Consider the following 21,615-nt stretch of genomic DNA (forward strand, 5'->3'; position numbering starts at 1 on the left):
GTGTAATGGTTATCCACAGCCACTGTCCTGTGGACATAATGGACGCTTTTTATCGCAGTTTAATTCGAAAATTATTCAATAGAATGATGGATGGGAGATGTTGGTATGAACATAACCCTGGAACTTCTACTATTATTTAGAGATATAGCCTTTCTCAATATCAGTGGCTGACTTTATCGTGGCGAGAGCTTAAAAGAATTATATTACCCCATTAAATCATCTTTCACGCATCACGAGAATGGGCCAGCAACTGCATATCTACACGGTACACCGCCCGCCATCCAATAAAAAAGTTCATTAACCAAGATAAAAAAAAAAGTAGTTTACGTCTTTCTCCCTCCCTAATACAAAGCCTAAAAGGCACTAAAATACAACAACCAATACTGTCACATCCATAATATTATTAAAAGTTATTCGTAACTCTCGGCCTTTCCCTAATTGTTAATATAGGATATTGTATGTTTACATTTTATTCACTTTCATTCAGCATTTTAAGTGTGAGTGAGTAACAATTCCCATGTGGTCCCGGCATAGAATGGACACGTTTCTTTTTCAGTGAGTGTCGGAAGGAGAGATTAAGGGAACTTAATGGTCCAGGGATGAGTAGTAGAGACCTCCTTAAAATGTCACCTAGCCTGCGGTTGTCAACTCGCCTGTCAAGTGTGACAACTACTGGCAAAACCCCCGTTATGGGGGAGGCCTTTGTTTAGCCGTGGACAGTCAACAGCCGATATTTAGTAACAAATATTTAGACATTTAAACGTGTACCTAAGCACATGTATAGAAACCTCCAGAAACATATAATATTAGTAGAAAGTAGGATTTATTACTTTTTTTTTATTGTTACAAAAAGGTCGTACGAAATAGAATGTAGCTTTCTACAGCAAATTGAATGAATCCTTTTCAAGTGTCTATTAGGCTCGGTTTTTCAAAGGCTACAAGTGAAAATATTCTATTGGATTTACAATTTCGTCGAAGTGTCATAAACTCGTCTCTGAAACCCGAAGGGCGGCATGAAAATATAAAAAATAATCTGCATAATAAGTGTATTGGAAAACATGCCCTGACACCCATTTATCATTTGGGTCCGCTATGGAGACGTTCTCCAAGAAAATATGTTTGTTTTAAATGCTACCCGCTAAATACGTTGTAATATTTGAGAAAAAATTCAGCAAAAAACAAACTTTCCGGCGGGGAAAATGCGTTCTCATTTTTTCATATATCTATTACTAGAGATTTTTTCCGTCTTCGCACAGCTAAATAGAATTTTCGAAAATAATATACAGCTTATTTTAATCGCTGATAATGTTACCTTATATAGATGAACGATATTTAAAATCGGTATGAAAAGTTTTTTTTTTATAAAAAACATCCATTACAAACAAATAAACCAAAAAAATCTTTTCCCTTTATAATATTATTAGCTTTTACCCGTGACAAAAACGAAAAAGTAATCTATATCAGTCTCCAACCTATATATTTAGTAAGTGTATATCAAATTTCACAGCGATTGGTGATGCCGATATAAGGTAACAAACAAACTGTGAAAGGCTATCCGAAGTAGAAAATCATATGACACGAACTGATCAACGTTTAAAATTATTAGAGGAGCGTGAGGCTGAAGTGGCATCATTGCAATGTCAGGTACACACGCTCCAAGATCAGCTTAGTAATCAAGCACAGGCCGCATTGCGCAATGAGATAGAACTAGTAGGTATCCCCGAAACTTCTAGTGAAAACTTGTCGCAAATAGCAACAGTCCTTGCTACGAAAATTGGAGTTGTTTTGAATGAAACGGATGTTGATTGGGTGACCAGAGTTGGATTAAAGCGCGCTCCAGGTACAGGGAAATCATTGCCAAGACCAATTGTTATTAGGTGTGTTAGAAGGGGGAAGCGCGACGAAATTCTTAGAGCAGGAAAATCGCGAAAGAACTTGACGACACAGGACTTGCCTATTAAAGCAGATGTGCAGAAGATCTTTATTAATGAACGTTTAACCAGCGAAAAACGTAAGTTATTTCGCGAATCACGAAGTCGGGCAAGCAATGCTGGATACAAATACTGTTGGACTCAAAATGGCAACGTATTCATACGAAAACGGGAGGGCAGTTCGGCAATACAAATTCGATCACAAGCTGAAATGGCAGAAAAACTTGCCGTTCCGGAGAATAATTAATGTAATCATTCATTGTATGCTTAATAGCGTAAATAAATCCTTTTCATTATTTTTTACTAATAGCATGTTTGTTATAATATATATGTTAATAAGTATTATAAAAATATTTACTTTATTGTTACTTGGAAATATGATTACTTTTGATGATATGTATAATTATGTGCTTTGTGTTGATATGTGCTTTACTGTTTATTGTAATTATTTTATTTTATGTAATTTGCAATATTTACATGCACTAATATATTTTGGTTATGCGTATTGTGCGGACATCAGTATAATAACATTTATGAGTGGACGTAAAGTGACACAAACTATATGCTGTTTTTTTACTTCATATTATATAAATCATAATAAACAACCACCATAAGAATTGAAACAGAAGTTGACGAAATCTTAAATGTACCATGTCACTTATTCCACAATCTCGAATCATGTAAGAACATTTATCGGCATAATTACGGCTTCAAAGTTCTTAATTTTAATATAAGAAGTATTCAACGGAATTTTGATTCTTTCTACGTGGCTCTAAAAAGATTAGACATTGAATTTGACATTATTGTTCTCACAGAGTGCCATTTAGGTGTATGTTCTATAATACGAAGCATCCCTGGTTACTCAAGTTTTTATTCTAGAAATATCAATAATCAAGCTGGAGGTGTTGTTGTATATATTAAGGAAGAGTGGAGAGTACAAGTATTTGAACCAGATATAGAGGATGCTGATTGTCTAGCTTTGACGTTTCCAAACCATCGCACTGTTCTTGGAATTTATCGCTCCCCCTCTTTCAGAAATATAGATAATTTCTGTAATTCTTTAGAATCATACATTGTTAATAACTCTCGTGATTCAGAGGTTATGTTAATAGGAGACCTGAATGTTGACATCCTGAAGAATGGAGATGATGTAACAAAATACCTATGTCTCACAGCATCGTTTGGTTTAAAACCAGCTATTAATGTTCCTACCAGAGGTGTTGCATGTCTTGATCACATTTTTCTTGGTTCTAAGGTAACTGGAGTTGGTGCAGTATGTAAAACATCCATAACTGATCATGAAATGGTTATGGTTGGCATCTCGGAAACTCCAAGGATTTCGAGGCGTAAGCGATTGGTTAGGAAGTTAAATTTTGAGGCATTTGAAAGTGATCTTAACGAAACAGACTGGTCAGACGTTTTGAGCTCTGGTAATGCAACGGATGCAGCTGAAAAATATATGAAGAAACTACATGTAATGACAGTAAAGCATACAAAATTATTGAAAGTTAGCAGATCAAAATACGCTCTTAATGAATGGGTCACTCCTGGGTTGATAAAATGCATGAGACATCGTGACGCTCTTCATTTACAGGCAAAAAAAGAACCAAATAATTTAATTATACAGGTAACCTATAAAAGATACAGGAATTTCCTCACTGACCTACTTAAAAAACTTAAGATTCAATATAACGGTAAAAATCTGGAAACTAATAAAAATAATCCAAGAAAACTTTGGAAAACTATAAAAGATATCTGTGAACTGAAGATACAAATGAAGAACAGTATTGATTTACTTCATATAAAAAATAACCCAGTAGAGTCTCTCTCTGAATGCAACAAATATTTTTCTAGCATAGGGCAAAATCTAGCATCAAAAATATTAAAAGATATTAATAAATCGGAACAGGATCTAGCTAGAGCAGTTAGCAATGTCAGAGGTTCAGCAGGTTCTTTTTTTATGACACCAACGGATACTTATGAAGTCAGGACAATAATAGGGCAACTAAACCTTAATAGTGCTCCTGGTTTGGATAGTATAAGCACTAAGATGCTAAGAAGAGCATGCAATTTTATAATTGAACCCCTGACACATATAATAAATTTGAGTCTGTCCTCGGGGCAATTTCCAGAATGTTGGAAATCTGCTGCTATAATACCTATATACAAGGATGGCCTGCAAACTGATCCGTCAAACTATCGCCCAATTTCTCTCCTAAGTGTGTTCTCCAAAATTCTAGAAAGGGTTGTAAATTTACGCTTAACAAAATTTTTGGAATCTCAAAACGTTATAAGTCATAACCAGTTTGGTTTTCGTAAAGGAAGATCTACTGAAGAAGCAGCTAATTTCCTTATAAAAACTGTAACTGATGCTATTGATCATAGACAGAAATCTCTTGGAATATTTCTCGATCTTTCCAAGGCATTTGATACTGTTTCTCACTATATTCTACTACGGAAACTCGAAGTTATTGGAATACGAGGCGTGACTCTTAGATGGTTTTCTAGTTATCTTGAAAGGAGAAACCAAATCGTAGTCGTAGATGAACATAAAAGTAATACATCATATATTTCTTTTGGAATTCCACAAGGAAGTATCCTCGGGCCTACACTGTTTTCTATTTACATGAATGACCTCTGCCATTTATTTGATGATGACAACAACGTCCAAGTAATCTGTTATGCTGATGACACTGCAATAATTTGCACACAAGAAAATTGGTTTTCTGTTTTTTCTGCAGCTAACTCGGCCATGAAGATTGTATCAAATTGGTTGGGAGCAAACCTACTTACTTTAAACACTGCAAAATCTAAATATGTTTGTTTTCACAACACCAAAGCTTCTAGTCCCCCAACGTCATTATCCTTGATTATCCATAAATATTCATGTGATAATAACAAAATCTGCAGTTGTGATTTCCTTGATAGGGTTCATGAAGTGAAATATTTGGGATTAATCTTGGATCAAAAGTTGACTTTTGCTTCTCATATACAAGTGCTTTCTAAACGTATACGAAAACTTATACACGTTATGAAGCTTCTGCGTAACGGCGCGAGCAAGAATGTTTTATTACTTGTATACAAAAGCATAGCTCAATCACTGTTGATGTACTGCATCACAGTGTGGGGCGGTGCATCAAAATCATATATGATTGCACTTGAAAGGGCACAAAGATCTGTATTAAAAGTAATGTTTAGGAAACCAATTCGTTTTCCCACCTATCTTTTGTATCAGGAGGCTGCTGTTCTGACAGTGCGTCAACTTTATATACTTAAAGTAGTAATGATGCACCACAAATCTCCTCTCCTCCCGCAAAAACCTTCGGACCAGAGAAGGCGCAAAATAATCATCCCTCGCATTAATACTGCATTTGCAAAGCGCTTTAGTTATTATTCGTGCCCATTTATATATAAAAAACTTAATAATCTCTGCAAACTGGATGGTCTTAACAATGCGGAAGCTAAACATAGGATACAAGGATATTTACAAAATCTTGATTACGATGCCACAGAATTAATATTATATACCATTTATTGATATTCGTATATAGTAGTGTATGTCTTTAGTATATTTAATTGTATGTATTTATTTATGTAATATTAGAGTATTTACATAATTTTCTGTTTTATGCGCATGTCTTCACGAAGCACTTCATTTTAACTTGTTGCTTTCGTAAAACTGGCTTAGTATTTTAATTTAATTTATATTTGTAAACCACCGTGTCTTGGTAATCTCATATGGACTCCCGCGATACAGGTTCTCCTAGTGCGGGGTCCAATGTACTCGCTGTTGTAATTTTTTTTTGTATTTAATAAATAAATAAATAAATAAATAAAATAAAACTCATTTTCACATTTATAACATTAGTATTAGTATATCTATATTATGTAGATTTTTTAATAAAACTTATGTGAAAGTTAAATAATAAAAAAATAAGTAAATATTTACGAAGCTAAGTACGAGTATGTACCAGTTAGAGAGTAGGTAAACTCCGAACAAAAAAATGTTGCAACGCTTCAGACCAATATCGAAATGAGAGCCAATGTTATGAGAAGACCCCTATTCTTTTTTTATGCAACTTAGAATGGCAAACAAGCTGACGGCCCACCTGATGGAAAGTGGTAACCGTCGCTTATACACATGAATAGTACCATGGACATAACAATGTATACTGTTTTGCCCATGATACCTCTCATACGTTACTATTCCTAAGGATTAAAGTGTTCTTTTTCTGTACCCTGTAAATTCACTGTCATATCCCACCCTTTAAACCGAAATATAACTTTGCAAACACAACTGCTTCACGGTTGAAACACGAATGAGATAGAGGTGTCCAAGCAAACGACTTTTGTACAAAGTCTCCCTCTGGTAGCTATTCTCAGTTTTGTCCAAAAGTGGAATATTAATGATTGTTATGATGACGATTTAACAAAGATAAGAAAACAACTAAGATTGATAAATATTTTTCTCATATACCCATTGTTATATAACGAAATATGATGCCATTCACTTAATATCAGCCATGCTTAATGTACAATACTAAACAAAACTTAAGTTTTCTTGTCGTTTTGGAAGCAAGCCAGGCCATGTTGTTTGTACTTTTGAAATATTACTCACGACGTACATAAGACCAAAGATTAGGCACTCGATAGCGGCGGAGCAGTACTCGTATTGTGAGTTATGAGGATCTTAGCTTTCCTCTTTTTAAGCAACTTGGAATGACAAATCAGCTGATGGCTCTTCTTTTCCTTTTCATTTAAGAGTTTCCTCTTGTCGGTGCAACTAATTCATGCATCTTCTTCCAGCCAGTTCTATCCCAGGCCATATCCTTGACTTCCCTATACGACATGACTCCTAGTGTTTCTTTTACTTTTCCCATTCGGTCTTCCCCTTTCTCATTTGCCCTCCTTCTAATATGCTCTTTAAAAAATCGTCACGTCGTATAAGATGGAGCTAATAGCAACTAATGGAATGAAAAAGCTAATAGCTCATGTGATGAATACACTGTGACGCTCATTTTTACCTTCCAATACAATACGAGAAGTTATCGGTATTATTGTAGTATCCAAATTAATGGACAAATTTCAGTGTGTTTTTTTTTAAGGTTTTTTAATCAAAATGGCCTTAGTTATGTATAAAGAGAATCTATTTGTGGCTTGGGGTGTTATTTTTAATTTATTACTTAATTCTACGGTCGGTACTATGAAAAGCTTTTAGGAATGTTAATTGAAACAAATTGAGACTATTTGATAATTGTTATTTCTTGGAAATAGGACGGAAGTCGCTATTGGAGCTTTTATCACTTCAATGTTGTATAGAATCTATTTAAAGTATCAAATGATGAAATATTAGATGATAACTTTGGTTGTGTAGTGGTTTAACAAACTGCTTCACCCTCCGCGGACACAGATTCGTTCACACTTCATTTGTATTGGCATTTATAAACTACATATGATAGAAGAGAAGGGATTGTTAGCAATGAGGTATAGTGGTCCTGTTATATTACTAGCAATATACCCTAACAGGTCGAACTCCACGCAAGTCCCTCTTGAAACCATCGGTGTTTATCAATAAATGGTTAATTATTGATAAATTCGTCATGATGGGCCAACTGACCTTTTTTCATTTTAACCTAATCATCTCTCATTGGTGCTGCGGGATTACCATTTCGTGTTCACCCATCAAAAAAATGGCATATATCCGTTTGTCTTCATTGTTTCTGTGTATAATATTGTAGATAGATTGTCACTTTGCTAGTACTCGTGTATTAGCTCTCCTGAATTTGGAGATCTAAAGATAGTGCTGGTAACCTGTTCAGTGTTTTATTAGTATTACATTAAAAATGTAACGCAAATTAATGACCTGGCTGAACTTCTCATGGGCACAAGATTTCGACAACAGCTCCATTGAGCGGGATAGTAATCCTACATCTGAATGTTGGAGTGAGCAATACACATGTGCATAAAACTTCATTCAAATCGGTAGAACGATTTTGGATATTAGCGATCGAACATCGTGATACCGGGTTTTTATATATTAAGATATTTTTATTTGACACACCATCATCTTCATCATTCCAGCCATTATCCGTCCACTGCTGGACATAAGCCTCCCCATAGATTGCCATAAAAAATGGTATTGAGCCACCTGCATCCACTGACTCCCTGCAATGCATTTTAAGTCGTCACTCCATCTAGTGGGGGGCGTCCTACACTGCGATTACCCGTACGTGGTCGCCACTCAAAAACTATTCTTCCCCATCGGTATATGACACATAGCGGCAACTAATTGCAAACGAAGCAAAGCTTGCCTGATGTTTTGCAAAAAGTGCGTTATGTGATGCAGTACAAAGGACGCGGGGGTTGTACGTAGTACGACGTTGTACGACGCGTTGTTTGTAGGCTTAACGGATATAATAATGAGGTCTTAAATAATTAAGCAACAATAACGAGCTGCTAAATAAACATGAAAAATGGTTTTAGCGTGTATACGTATGAATATCCGGATGTTTGTTGCAATGAATCTAAATGACTTGATACATTTTAATTAGAGAGCTTGGAAAATATTTTTAATGTTTCTTTTTTGAGTAAAATCCTGCTTGATGCGAAGCAAAATACAGGCAGGTTTTTGCGTTGTGAAATAAAAAAAAATATTTTAAATTCATGAAATATCTCGTTTTTATCAACATTTTTGTAGATTCATTATTGTTTTTGCATTTACGTAGAAAATTTGTAAATGACTATAGACAAGACCAATTATCAATTTCACGTAATTGTTACACTCGTATCGTTATCAGCAATCATAGAAATTGTAGATACGAGCGTACCATTTCCATGCCACTTATGGTAGCAACAAATAATAATAGGTACGAACTATTAGGAGCCAGTTAAACTATTGCAGTGACGTAGTTTATTAGCGCTCGTTACGGGCTACGTGCGCCATTAAACGTAACTGTTTACGACCAGCTAACTGCTGAGTGCCAGTGTTGCCAACTCGGAATAAGGTTTTCGGGCTAAATAAAAAAAATTATGGGCGAGGGATGGACAGCGGCGACCCTATTAAAACATCACCAAAAGTTTAATTGCGGTTGCCACTCTGCCAGCCAAGCGTGGTAACTACTGACAAAACTCCTTTTATGTGGGATTACATACGGTCTTTATGCAACAGTGGGCATTTAGCAGCTGATGTGTACATGGTTATTTGTAATGACATGTAAATAGGTGATAGAGTCAGTCATATGATCGGAACTATGAATGTAATGCAATTGAATGAAAAAATCGAATCGAATGTGTAAATATATATTTATATTTTATTTGAATGTTATCTATTCCCTTTTTCTACATTTTTTAATCACAATTGTAATTCAATTAATATATTATAATTTATTAGTACATATTACTCGAATGAGCATTATTAATAAGGATTTTAGATATTTTTCAGTTTAATATTTATCTCTTATATGTTTTGTCTAATACTAGAAGTTTTGTTTTTAAATGGACATTTTTTTAATCGAATTTTCTTTTTATTATAGCATGACTCGTGACCCCCACACCATCCTGAGCTAACACAGAGTCAATAAATGTCCATGAAAACGAACAACCGAAAAGAAATGAATGTTTGTTGCAATGTCAACATTTTTAATCTCACATTTAATTTCACATTATCCACTTGAACTCAGTGGATTGTTGTTTAAAAGAAATAGAAATAAGTTTGAACTGAACTAAACTGTTCGAAAGCTTTAGACATAAACGTGGGTGTTTCAATTCGTTTCTGCGGCTTTGAAGTTTTCTCATGTAACGTGATTGAAACTTTTTTATTGAGCGCATTCCGTTCCAAGATTTCATTAGTGCATTGTTCTGAGAGATAATATTTTGGATTTCAAGAAATTAATAGAAATTGTTGGATCGTTATAAACATAATTAAAATAAGATTATTGCGCTGCGTGCGGTGTTCAACGACCAACTGCCGCCGGCCTCCCGTTGCCCAACCGCTACCGGGGTATCCGTTGCTTAGCAACGAGCCAACAGCGCGAGGCTACCGGCGGGTGCGCCGCTATATATATATCTACTTATGTAGTGTATTACATACTCCCCCTTTTGACCTAAGCAGTGTCCTCACAATAGGTCAAACAAAATCAAGAAAAATCAACACTACAACAGTTTAGTTTAAGGATACACAAGATATTAAAAAAATAAAGCATTGATCTTACGCGGACGGCCACGCCCTCTTTTTGGTACCACTGGCTCCACAGGATCACCCTCGGACCGCGAATGATAACGCCGAAAATCAGAGACGTGATACTTTCCTACAAAATCAAAAGGTTCCTTACAATGTTCAAGTAAGTAGGTAGTGGGACTTACTTTCTTTGAGATTTGATAAGGTCCATCACGCCTTGGGTTAAACTTGGAGCTGATACCCTTGCTAGCGTTACTCAACGTGTGAGTCTTCAGAAGTACGAGATCACCAGGCTCAAATACCTCAGCCTCTCGTCGTGTTTTATCTTTTGATATCTTACCAACATCTTGTTCTTTTTCGCAGGTCTCTTTAGCTGTCCTTAAAACATCATTCAGCTTCAAAAGGTACGGTGTTATCTGCGGCACATAATTTTCAGCTTCGACGATGGCTCGAAGATCACTCCGAGCGGAAAAAGGTGAGCGTAACTCTCTGCCAAACGTTAAAAATGACGGCGTGTATCCGGTACTTTTAGACGACGCAGTATTTAATGCAAAACGTATTGCAGGTAGCGCGGATGGCCACTGTCCATGTTCTTTCTCGACTAGAATGGCGAGTTGTATTTTTAACTCGCGATTCTTCCTCTCGACGGGGTTCGCCTCTGGATGATAAAACGGGATGAGATTCTGCTTCACTCCTAGAACAAACATAGTCTGTTGCATAACGTCTGCAACGAACTGGACACCATTATCTGAAACAACCCGACGAGGCACACCATAACGTAAGAAGATTTCCTCAACAAATATTTTGGCACAAGCTTCGGATGTCGCTTCTACGAGTGGGAATATTTCCACCCACTTACTGGCCGTATCTTCAATGATAAGGATCCACCTCTCACCATTAGGTCCTTTTGTTAGTGGTCCGAAAAGATCGACGGCTATGATTTCAAATCTTTGTGCAGGTACGGGCGTTTGAATAAGTCCGGCTGGTTTACAGTTGGAGGGCTTATACCTTTGGCATTTAATGCAAGTTTTTAAATAATCTTCCACAAACCGTCTCATTCCAGGGAAATAAAATCTTTGCGAAATGCGTTGCAGTGTCTTCTCTACTCCACCGTGACCTGCAGTAGCAGCATCGTGATACTCTTTCATAACCTGTTCTCTTAACTTTTCAGGTATAACAAGCTGTGGTTCTTCTGTCGCCGGATCAGCATAACGGTAAAGTATTCCTTTTGACATATGATACCCTCTTTCTGTCCATCTTTTAATCGATACTTCTTCTTTTCCTTCCAGGTCCAAGACTATCTTCGCCACTTCAGGATCAGCAAGTTGGTCGTCACGGAGCGTAGCAGCATCCCAGCGCGGAATTTCCACTACAACGGTACACACCTCACAGATGTCACGAGCAACTTCGTCACATGGCGGTCGGCTGAGGGTATCTGCAATAAGGTTAGCCTTACCCGGAGTGTAATCTACTTTGAGGTCAAAGGATTGCAGCTTCATAGCCCAGCGGACCAGTCTACCCGTGGGCGACTTGAGAGTGAGCAGCCATTTGAGTGGCTGATGATCGCTAGCGACGTGCACCGGATGTCCATCAATATAACCGCGGAACTTCTCAACGGCCCAAACAACAGCGAGTGCCTCTCGCTCGGTTGTCGAGTAGTTTCGTTCGGCGTGAGTTAGAAGACGACTGGCGTACTCAATAGGACGCTCTTCGTGTTGAGACTCCCCCTGGAGTAGAACAGCCCCCAAGGCATAATTGCTAGCGTCGGTCCTGAGAACAAAAGGAAGACTGTAGTCTGGCTGCGTAAGTATCGGAGCGGACGTAAGTAATTTCTTAAGTTCCGTGAACGCAGCGGCTTGGTTTTCCTCCCATATCCATGGCTGGGTCTTCTTTGTCAGCAATGTCAACGGCTGCGCGACTTTAGAAAAGTTCGGAACAAATTTCCTAAACCAAGAAGCAGTTTGTAGGAAACTTTTCAGGTGCTTCAAGTTACGTGGCTCCTTCATCTCCAAGATGGCAGCGACCTTGTCTGGATCTGGTGATACTCCCTCGGGTGTAAGTCGGTACGGAGGTACAGCAATAGGCGCATGCTCCCCAGTCTCTATACAATGCTCCGCAAAAGGCGTAGGCCCTCCCCCTTCTCCAAAGATGTCTTCATATTCTTGGAGTAGCTCACTGAGTCTAATCTTCTCTGGTGGAGATAGCATGGAACCCTCATCTGGCCGCAAAACATTTGTGGCTGCACATCCAATTACGTCACCACATGACTCAAAACACAAGGGGTGAATGACCTCGGGGCGATCAGCTGTGAACCAGTAATTCTCAGGTAAGTTAAGGACTATACGGGCTTTACGCAAAAAATCAATGCCTAACAATGTTTCATTATTACTCGCGTCGGGGAAAATAACAAAAGTGGTAGGTATTAGCATACCTGCAAGTTGAACATTTACATCCACGAGCTTTACATTTACATCGCGAATTAAACCATCAGCAAGTTTAACTGTCAACAAATCCTCTCGAAAGGGATGCTGTTGTTGTTGAAGTAAAAAATAAAGAGTGCTACCAGCAACACAACATTTAGCACCGGTATCTATTAAACCCGTACCACGAAACCCATATACCTCAATATTTAATAGAGGTCGGCGCGTTGAGTCGTCATTCCGCATAAAAAACAACGGTGAAACGCAAAAATCCGCTCGCGATACATTTAAACATTGATTACATAAATTATCAGTTTTAACATTGCTACCTACATTAACATTGTCTCTCGGAGACACATTTATATTCTCTGACATATAGTTACAATCACACAACTTATTACTACAACATTGGGTACTATTATGAAAAGTGTCTCTCAGAGACAGTTTTATATTCTTTGACCTCTGAGTGTGACATCTATCTAAACACAAATTTTCATTCTTTGACGCTTGACGACAGTCACACGATTTAAAGTTACCTACATTACAATTACTACTTAGACTATTACATTCAGAAAGAGAGTAAAATGTTTTAGACTTACAGTTGTCACAATTGGATCTAATGGTACCTTTGGTACCGCAACCGTAACACTTTAAATCACTTTTTTTCTTATCACAAGCACTTCTATCATGTCCTGATTTACGACAGTAGACACAAAATTTACCTCGTTTGGTAGAACTTACTACCGGAGCACTGGACGTAGAAGGCGCGAAGTCGGCACTATCCGGCTGCGGGGCCGGCGCCGTAGGGGCGGAACGCTGCGCTTCGGCGCGTGGACGCGCACCGGGCGGCGCGCGCGCTGCGTGCGGCGGTGCGCGCTGCTCGCGCACAGGCGTTATGGCGCGTGCTGTTGGCGCGCAATGCACGACGACAGTTTATTTGCTTCACTTAACGCTTCTTCGACATTACGGGCTTTATATATAAGTTCTTCTATCGTAGTTACACTCTCTCTCGTAACTCTTTTCCTTATAGATCTGTTTAGTAACCCATATATAAAGTCTAGCTGTACTCGTTCTTCTAATACATAAGGTAACGTAGTGAGAAGGGCGCGCAGGCGGGCCACGAACACTTCTGTGCGATCAGCATCTTGCTCGGACTTAAATATGTCACGGAACACTTTGTGTGGTGGCCGCGGCGTACCATACATAGCACGCAAGCGACTCATAGCTTCTTCCCACGAAGTTACTGAGGTTCGAATACCTCTAAACCACACGGCAGCATCTCCCTCTAGGAGCATCGGCAAGCCCTTTAGTGCTATAGTGTCAGGTATACTCATACACTCTTTATAAATTTCGATATTATCGATGAATGCCTCCAAGACCGCAGGGTCGGCGTCAGTGTCGCCGCGGAACCGGGCCGTGCAATTGGCGAAGTTACCCAATGTCGCAGGTGATGTGTGTGGTGAAGGTGGTGGCGAAACGGAACCAGCAGCGCCGCCTGACTGTGCTGCTAGGATAGCTGCTACGAGTTGACTATTGGACTCCGCTTGAACCTTTGCGAAAGCGGTCAATAGTGACGCGAACTGGTTCTCACTGGAGAAGGAAACGTCTGCCACTTCTTCACTGTCACTAATCTGACTTTTACGACGGGCATTATTACGCGGCATTGTCAACAATATGATTTATAAACAGTTTCACTATAAAACAATACGCACTACGCACTTGGTAACAGTTCACTTTTCAAAACCGCTGTAAGACAAAGACCTTATAGACACGAACATGTACGATAAGTATTTTGTCGACGTGAGTTCGTTACGAATAATCACTGTTATTGCCCGAGTTGGGAAGCCAATTGTTGGATCGTTATAAACATAATTAAAATAAGATTATTGCGCTGCGTGCGGTGTTCAACGACCAACTGCCGCCGGCCTCCCGTTGCCCAACCGCTACCGGGGTATCCGTTGCTTAGCAACGAGCCAACAGCGCGAGGCTACCGGCGGGTGCGCCGCTATATATATATCTACTTATGTAGTGTATTACAAAATTAATTATTTTTGTGACGAATAAAGACTTGATTGATGAGAGTATGGAGTAATGGAGAACTATAGGTACTATTTAGTTGCAATAAATATTAACAAACAATATTAATATATAAAAGAAAGATGCTACAACTTTCACACCTAGTATACGATATAGTATTTTTAATATCATTTTACATTTTTTTTTTATACAACTTAGAATGGCAAACAGGCTGACGGCCCATCTGATGAAAAGTGGTAACAGTCGCCTATAGACATGAGCAGTACCATGGACATAACAGAGTATACTGTTTCGCCCCCATGCGTTGCCATTCCTGAGGACTCAGGTGTTATTCCTCTGTACCCTGTAAATTCACGCCATATCCCACCCTTCAAATCGAAACACAGCCATGCAAACACAACTGCTTTACGGTTGAAACACGAATGGGACAGAGGTACCCAAGCAATCGACTTTACTGTACTGTACTTTTGTACAAAGTCTCCCTCTGGTTACATTGCAGTAAAAGTACATATGATGTATTTCAAGTTTGCAAGTAGATAACAGCAAGATGTCCTAAACTATCTGAGCTGTGTGTTATTAGGGATGTAAGGATTATTTATTTGTTGATACGAGAACATACACAGCTTTCATTTGACCCAAATAAAATAAACAAACTGCTTTCCAACATATTTAAAGTATTAAACAATGCAATAAATATTTATTTGCAGCCGTATACAGATCTGTTGAAGAGGAATTGGTAATTTAGAATAATGAATTAATATCATAATAAAACATATGTATAGATGAACAACGAGGTGTTTCTCAAGTAAATTCAGTTTAAAACATCAGAATTAGTATTTATTTTTATTTTTAAATACTCAACAAATGTTTTTATTGCAAGAATTAGTTTTCTTTGTGCTCAATAGACTTTTATAGATTTGAATTGGCGCTGCACAATCATAAAACGTGGTATCACGTTTACAACCAAATTTGATTGCTGATCCGTAGTAAGTACTATTTGTTAGTAGCCAAAAAAGGCAGATTCAATTTATATGGAATCAAACTTACAGAATTGTATTCTATTTATTGTAAATGAATTATAAAGATTGGTTTAGAATCGAGGACGTGATTTACTAATATATTATTTAAATATAATATATCATGTATATTAGTGATATTAATATGTATACAATATATTATGTAATACTATAAAAATCTTGTTAAGTAAGGCAAAGTGGAGAAAAATTGAATAAAACCACGGAAAAACGTGACATGGCGAATATAGGAGTAACTGTATGCGGTCGTGACTAAATCTATCCCACCCATTCCACGTAGTCGCAGATCCACGTAAAATAAAGGTCAGTATAGCATATCACGAGTTTATTACTAAAGTTACGGTGCTAGCTCAAGGGAAGGTCACCGCTGTACCTCATGGCAACTAAGCGATGTCGCTCATTATTTATTTACATTCGTATGTTCTGGTTGTGCGGTGTTACTGTTGCTAGTTTTTATTGACCGTATGAGGGTGACGCCTCCTGGTGTCTAGAGCTGCTAGATTGAGGCTTCCATCCCCACAGCTGCGTAAACAAGGTCGTCAGTAAATATTCAAACGCCTACGCAAGAGATTATATAAAGTAAATATAAACGAACTTATTAAATTATTCATTCATCAAAGTCTGTCAGAGCTAACTATAAATTTTAAAGGTAAAATTGTCGTTGCTTATTATTAAATTATTCAGTATTTACCAATTTCTGTAGACAGGATGTCTCGAATCAAAATCAAGTGAAACAGCTTAGGAGCTGTTCTAGAATCATAGGGACAAATATTCAAATAAATTAAATTAATTATTGAGGTTTATTTATTCATTTAGTCATTTATTCATTTATTCATTTATTTATTGCTATTACATGTTGTAACAAAATTGGTCTTAATTTACTAAAAGTATAGCATCAAACATGAACCCTGAAAGGGCACAGCAATCACATTAATAAATCTTATATAAACTACATAATTAAATTTTTACATTATATATATGTATCGTCGATTAGTATAAAAAATAAAAAAAATAAAAAATCATCATTAAATTAAAACAAACAAGCACAAACACAACTAACTTTTTTCCTTGAAAATTTAAAAAAAAAAGTGGGCGTATAAATGATTACTATTTAGATTCAGTAATGTTCTTAGGGTTAAGGAAAAGAGACAAATTATAAGAACTATTGAGGACAGAAGGCAAAAATTATTGGAACACTTGATACGACACGGCGTATTTATGAACATTATAATAGAAGGTAAGATAGAAAGGAGGAGGAGAAGAGGGAGACCGAGGCATAGTTACATCAGGCAGACCAAGGAAGGAGTTGGTGTCGTGTCGTACCAAGAGGTGAAGAGACTCGCTGAAAATCGTAGTAAGTGGCAAGAGCTCCACCGACAAGAGCGCAGCTCTTAAATAGAAGAGATAGAATGTTATTTGATACTACTTTAATTATTAATTTCGGTAAAAAGTAATTAGGAAATATGTACAAGGACGCTATTTGGAATTGATTGAAATGATTTTATCATCTATAGACGAAATCATACACTTATCTATGTAACAAACAAATATTAATTTATTTTAATAACAAGTTCCAATAAATGATAAATCAATACATTCATTAAGTTTTCATTGATTACTTCAAATGACTGTAAACTCCAGTGGACGGCTAATCTAATCTAGTACTCAACTAATCTATTTGGATATTAGTGTTATGGATGACAATTTATTATTCAATAAAACATAATACGATTGACAGATAACAGTTTAGGTGTCGGTAACTGTCTCTATGGTGGTAGAAAACTTTTCCATTGGACTAATTGAGTATTACCGTCTGGAGTCATTTTATGGCCTCCATAGATTAGATGCTAGGTGGTAAATAAATTATTTGTAACAGATAAGGGAAGCATTTCTTATACTATTTTTTTTTCTTCTATTATGGCTTAAATATTCTGTGGGTTATAAAATAAAAAAGATGCAGTATATAGTAAGTCCTATTGCGTAAAAAAAGAATGCTAGATGATTATTTTTAACTGATTTCAAGTCATAAAATAACAGATATGAACATAAAAACTGGTATAAAAGATATAGATCCCTTTCTGTCTCTGTCCTTGTTTAGTTCTTTCTCTTTCATTTGCAGTTAATTCTGATTTTTTACCGCATTTGTTGTGACAGCGCCAGCTGTCCCCGGCATTGCTCGAGCTTCGCAGTTCATTGCGCAAAGTGCTACGCCGTTGTTCTGGATTACAGCTTCGTTTGTACAGTAATGGAAACGAGTGACTGCATTGGCCGTTATACATTTTACATCTTAAAGTATTTACCAGAGGGAGATTTTGTACAAAAGTCGATTGCTCGGATACCTCTGTCCCATTCGTGTTTCAATCGTAAAGCAGTTGTGTTTGCATGGCTGTGTTTCAGTTTGAAGGGTGGGATATGGCAGTGAATTTACAGGGTACAGAGGAATAACACCTGAGTCCTCAGGGATGGCAACGCATGAGGGTATCATGGGCGAAACAGGCCATTCTAAGCTGATAAAAAAATTATTACATTATGTGTAAATAAATAAATATTCTTAACCTTGGAACCATACACTATCTGGCATACAAGTTACTTCTACACAGGGGTTCTAGGGTAGCCCACACTAAAATAACTGTAATTTATTATATAGAAACCAATTAGTAAATCTATTTTTTTATTATAAAACTATATGTAATAGGGACTACAAATCAGTAATTTAATTTAAATTTTAAATTTAATTTCAGCATTTTCAGAGACTTTTATCTGTTGCCCCAAACAAATAAGTATTTTACACTCATGGTTTTTTATTTTGCTTTTCCTCTATATATTTATTAGGAAAAAGTCACAAATTTTCTGTATCTTTTCTACAAAAACGTATGACTTTGACGTATTGGTCTGATATGGTGATATTATTAATATTTATTTTATATTCTATATATTTATTTATATCTGGCAACCCCCAAAGGGGGAATCATATGTTCAGCAGTGTACGAGTGTCCACAGCTGGTATGGTGATGATCATAATATTTGTAATGACTTCATTAATACAGAGTAATACTGTGTAAAGAGTTTCAGTCACATAATTAAATTAAAATACACGGAAATTGAAAACTGTTTTGTAAACCACATAATGAGAAAAATAAAAAATAAACCGCCCTGACTTGCCGCAGCACCCCATGTACGGGTTTAGGGTTAATGGCCATAAATTTTCAGAATTTGTCACAATTATTAAGCAATATCAACAGGTTTGTTTTTTTTCAACACAGGGGGCAAACGAGCATGCGGCTCACCTGATGGTAAGTGACTACTACCGCTCTTGATCACCCACAACATTAAAGGCATTGCAGGTGTGCTGCCGGCCTTTTAAAAAGGCATATGCTCTTTTCTTAAAGGTTATGATGTCGTATCGGTAATTTTTGCTTCACAACAGTTTTTGATCCCTAAAGAAAAATGTTAGTTTCTATTATTAAAAAAATAATTGGAGCTAAGTGAATAAGGCTACGTTCAGCAGTGGACGGATAATGGCTGAGATGATGACAATGATGGGATAAATTATTTTGATTTAAAAAAAATAATTACGAAATCGAATTAAGCACCTTGATCTTTTAGAAGAGGCTCGGAAAGAAGTATTTTGTATTTTATGTCTATATGTTACGCAATATTATCACTAATTCAAAATCGATTTAGATTTTTTTTGCAATTCTGAATTTGCTTCTCTCTTGGCAAGCATCGTTATAAGTTTTAGTATAATTTATAAAGAAGACAGCATAGTAACTGTTGATACCAGAGGGTGCCACTTTCATATTAGTAATATACAAATAATTATTATCTAATACATACATACATACATATCTGTCACGCCTGTCTCCCATTACGGTAGGCAGAAACAATGGAACGCCAAATGCTTCGATTCAAACAAACCTCTTTCGCTTCTTTTACATTCATCAATCTTTTCATACACGCTCGCCGGTTACGGGTACTTTTAATTTGGTCCTTCTTCAGCACGTCGCCTATTTGGTCGACATACGTCCGTCTAGGGCGGCCCCTACCGACATCTCCGTTCATTCTTACTCGATAAATCTCTTTCGTAATTCTTCTTTCATCCATCCTCTCCAAATGACCAAACCAACGCAACATTCCTTTTTCGATTTTTGTCACTACATCGTCTTTCAGTCCACACTTCTCTCACATTATTATCTAATATACCACTAAATTCCACCTTATCTCCAAAAATATCTTATTATTTATATTTTACTAATATTTATACATCTTGTTATTGTTGCAAACCGAAACCTGGTAATAACGAGTGCATCAAACCGTAGTTGAGACCACTAAAGCAATGGAGTGAGGTACGTTAAAAACCAAGTATTTACTCACAATGTCGATGACGCTAAATAATTGGGCAAATATTTCTCTCGACTGAGTGTGGTCGGCTCGACACCATCGCTAGTAGGGTTACCATTTCAAATTTAGAAAACCGGATATATTTGAGAAAGACCAAACACATTTGTTATATGACTGAACAAATAAAATAACATTTCTTTAATATTTTCAAGTAATTGTATATAAAAGTAAACATAATTATATTTTATTTTAAAAAAATTTAATCTTAGTAGTAAATCCGGTAAAAGTCCAGATAAAATTCCAAAAGTGCGGACATGTCCGGACAAATCCGGATGGTAACCCTATCCACGGGCGGCTCTTTGTTTACAGCGCTCCACTTAACAAAACATCCATTAGCCCGGTAACGAGCAACGCAAACTCGCCCCCCTCCCCCCCTCCGCCTCGGCCGGAGCCCGTTTGCCCGACACCACCAAATTTACATACGCACTATTGCGGAGCTGAACACGACCAGGGCCGGTCCTGCTGGATGTAATCACATTTTACTGAAGTATACACGGGTTTCCTGATTAGTACAGAATCTGTATTATACATATGTATAATATATACTAGCTGTTTGTCCGTTACTTCGTACCTTCGTAGATTTCAGAAGTATGAAAACCAATGAAGTAGAACACTTGAAATGGTGTATCAAGACAATACACTAGTTTAAGTTAGATCTTCAGGAACACAAATGTTAAAGTAGCGTCCAATTGGGTGCAATGGGTTTTGTGTAATGTGGGAACAAACGCACATACAGACAGAAAAAAATTCTAAAAATTAGCTACTAACGTATAACGTGATCAATTTTCAACAGGATGAACCTTAGTTACGAGTAACTTGTACTTTATACGTAATGAAGACCTTATATCATCATCATCATCATATCACCCTTTAACAGTCCACTGCTGAACATAAGCCTGCCCCTTGGATGGTTTTTCAGTAGTTGCCACACTTGGCAGGCGGATTGGCAATCGCAGTTAGACTTTCAAGATGTTTTACGAGGGACGCTGCTGCTCATCCCTCGCCCTCTCTTAGTCGTCTCTTACGACATCCACGGGAAAGGAAGGGATGGCTTATTCTATACCGGGAACACACGGCAACAATATGCCATTACGTATATATTTATCTATTACATATGTTAGAGAAGTAAGAGACATGTGTAAATAGATAGAGATATATTCTGGATAGGAATCTAGAAAGGAGCCTGGCGTGAGCATGTAAAATAATATAATTAAACTCTATTCTTATATGTATTTAGGTTGACATAAAATATGCGGTGCCTGACCTTTAATGAGATGTGCTGCGAGGACGAGGACAGCGGTGAACACGTGCAGGCGCCACGGGCACGCGCACATGGTAGCACGCGCGCGCACGCGACCGCGCACGCCCACTCTCACACTGCAAACGAAAACGGAACATTAGCGTCGAGTTACGGAAACATTTAATAGGGTACTATTGCATGTTGCCATGTGCATACAGCGTCCCTTTTAAAACATCTCTAAAAGCCTAACTGCGGTTAATAAACCCGCCTGCCAAGCGTAGCAACTACTGGCTCCCCTTTGGGGAAGGCTTGTGTCCAGCAGACAGTTAACGGATGAAATAATAATTTAATGAAAATTGCATGTTGTATATGAACT

General features: G+C 37.3%; 1 protein-coding gene across 1 annotated transcript; it reads left to right on the top strand.

Annotated features, from left to right (window-relative positions):
* Positions 1-1,572: 1,572 nt before the first annotated feature.
* On the top strand, positions 1,573-8,362 carry LOC128201816 (uncharacterized). The gene is made up of 3 exons (XM_052899911.1): positions 1,573-2,011; positions 2,747-5,267; positions 8,278-8,362. Exons 1-3 carry the CDS (start codon positions 1,573-1,575, stop codon positions 8,360-8,362), a joined length of 3,045 nt encoding a protein of 1,014 aa, XP_052755871.1.
* The last annotated feature ends 13,253 nt before the right edge of the window (positions 8,363-21,615 follow it).

Source organism: Galleria mellonella, unplaced genomic scaffold (genome assembly GCF_026898425.1).
Source record: "Galleria mellonella isolate WM207_F2 unplaced genomic scaffold, CSIRO_AGI_GalMel_v1 utg1217, whole genome shotgun sequence".
In the NCBI taxonomy this organism is placed as follows: domain Eukaryota; kingdom Metazoa; phylum Arthropoda; class Insecta; order Lepidoptera; family Pyralidae; genus Galleria; species Galleria mellonella.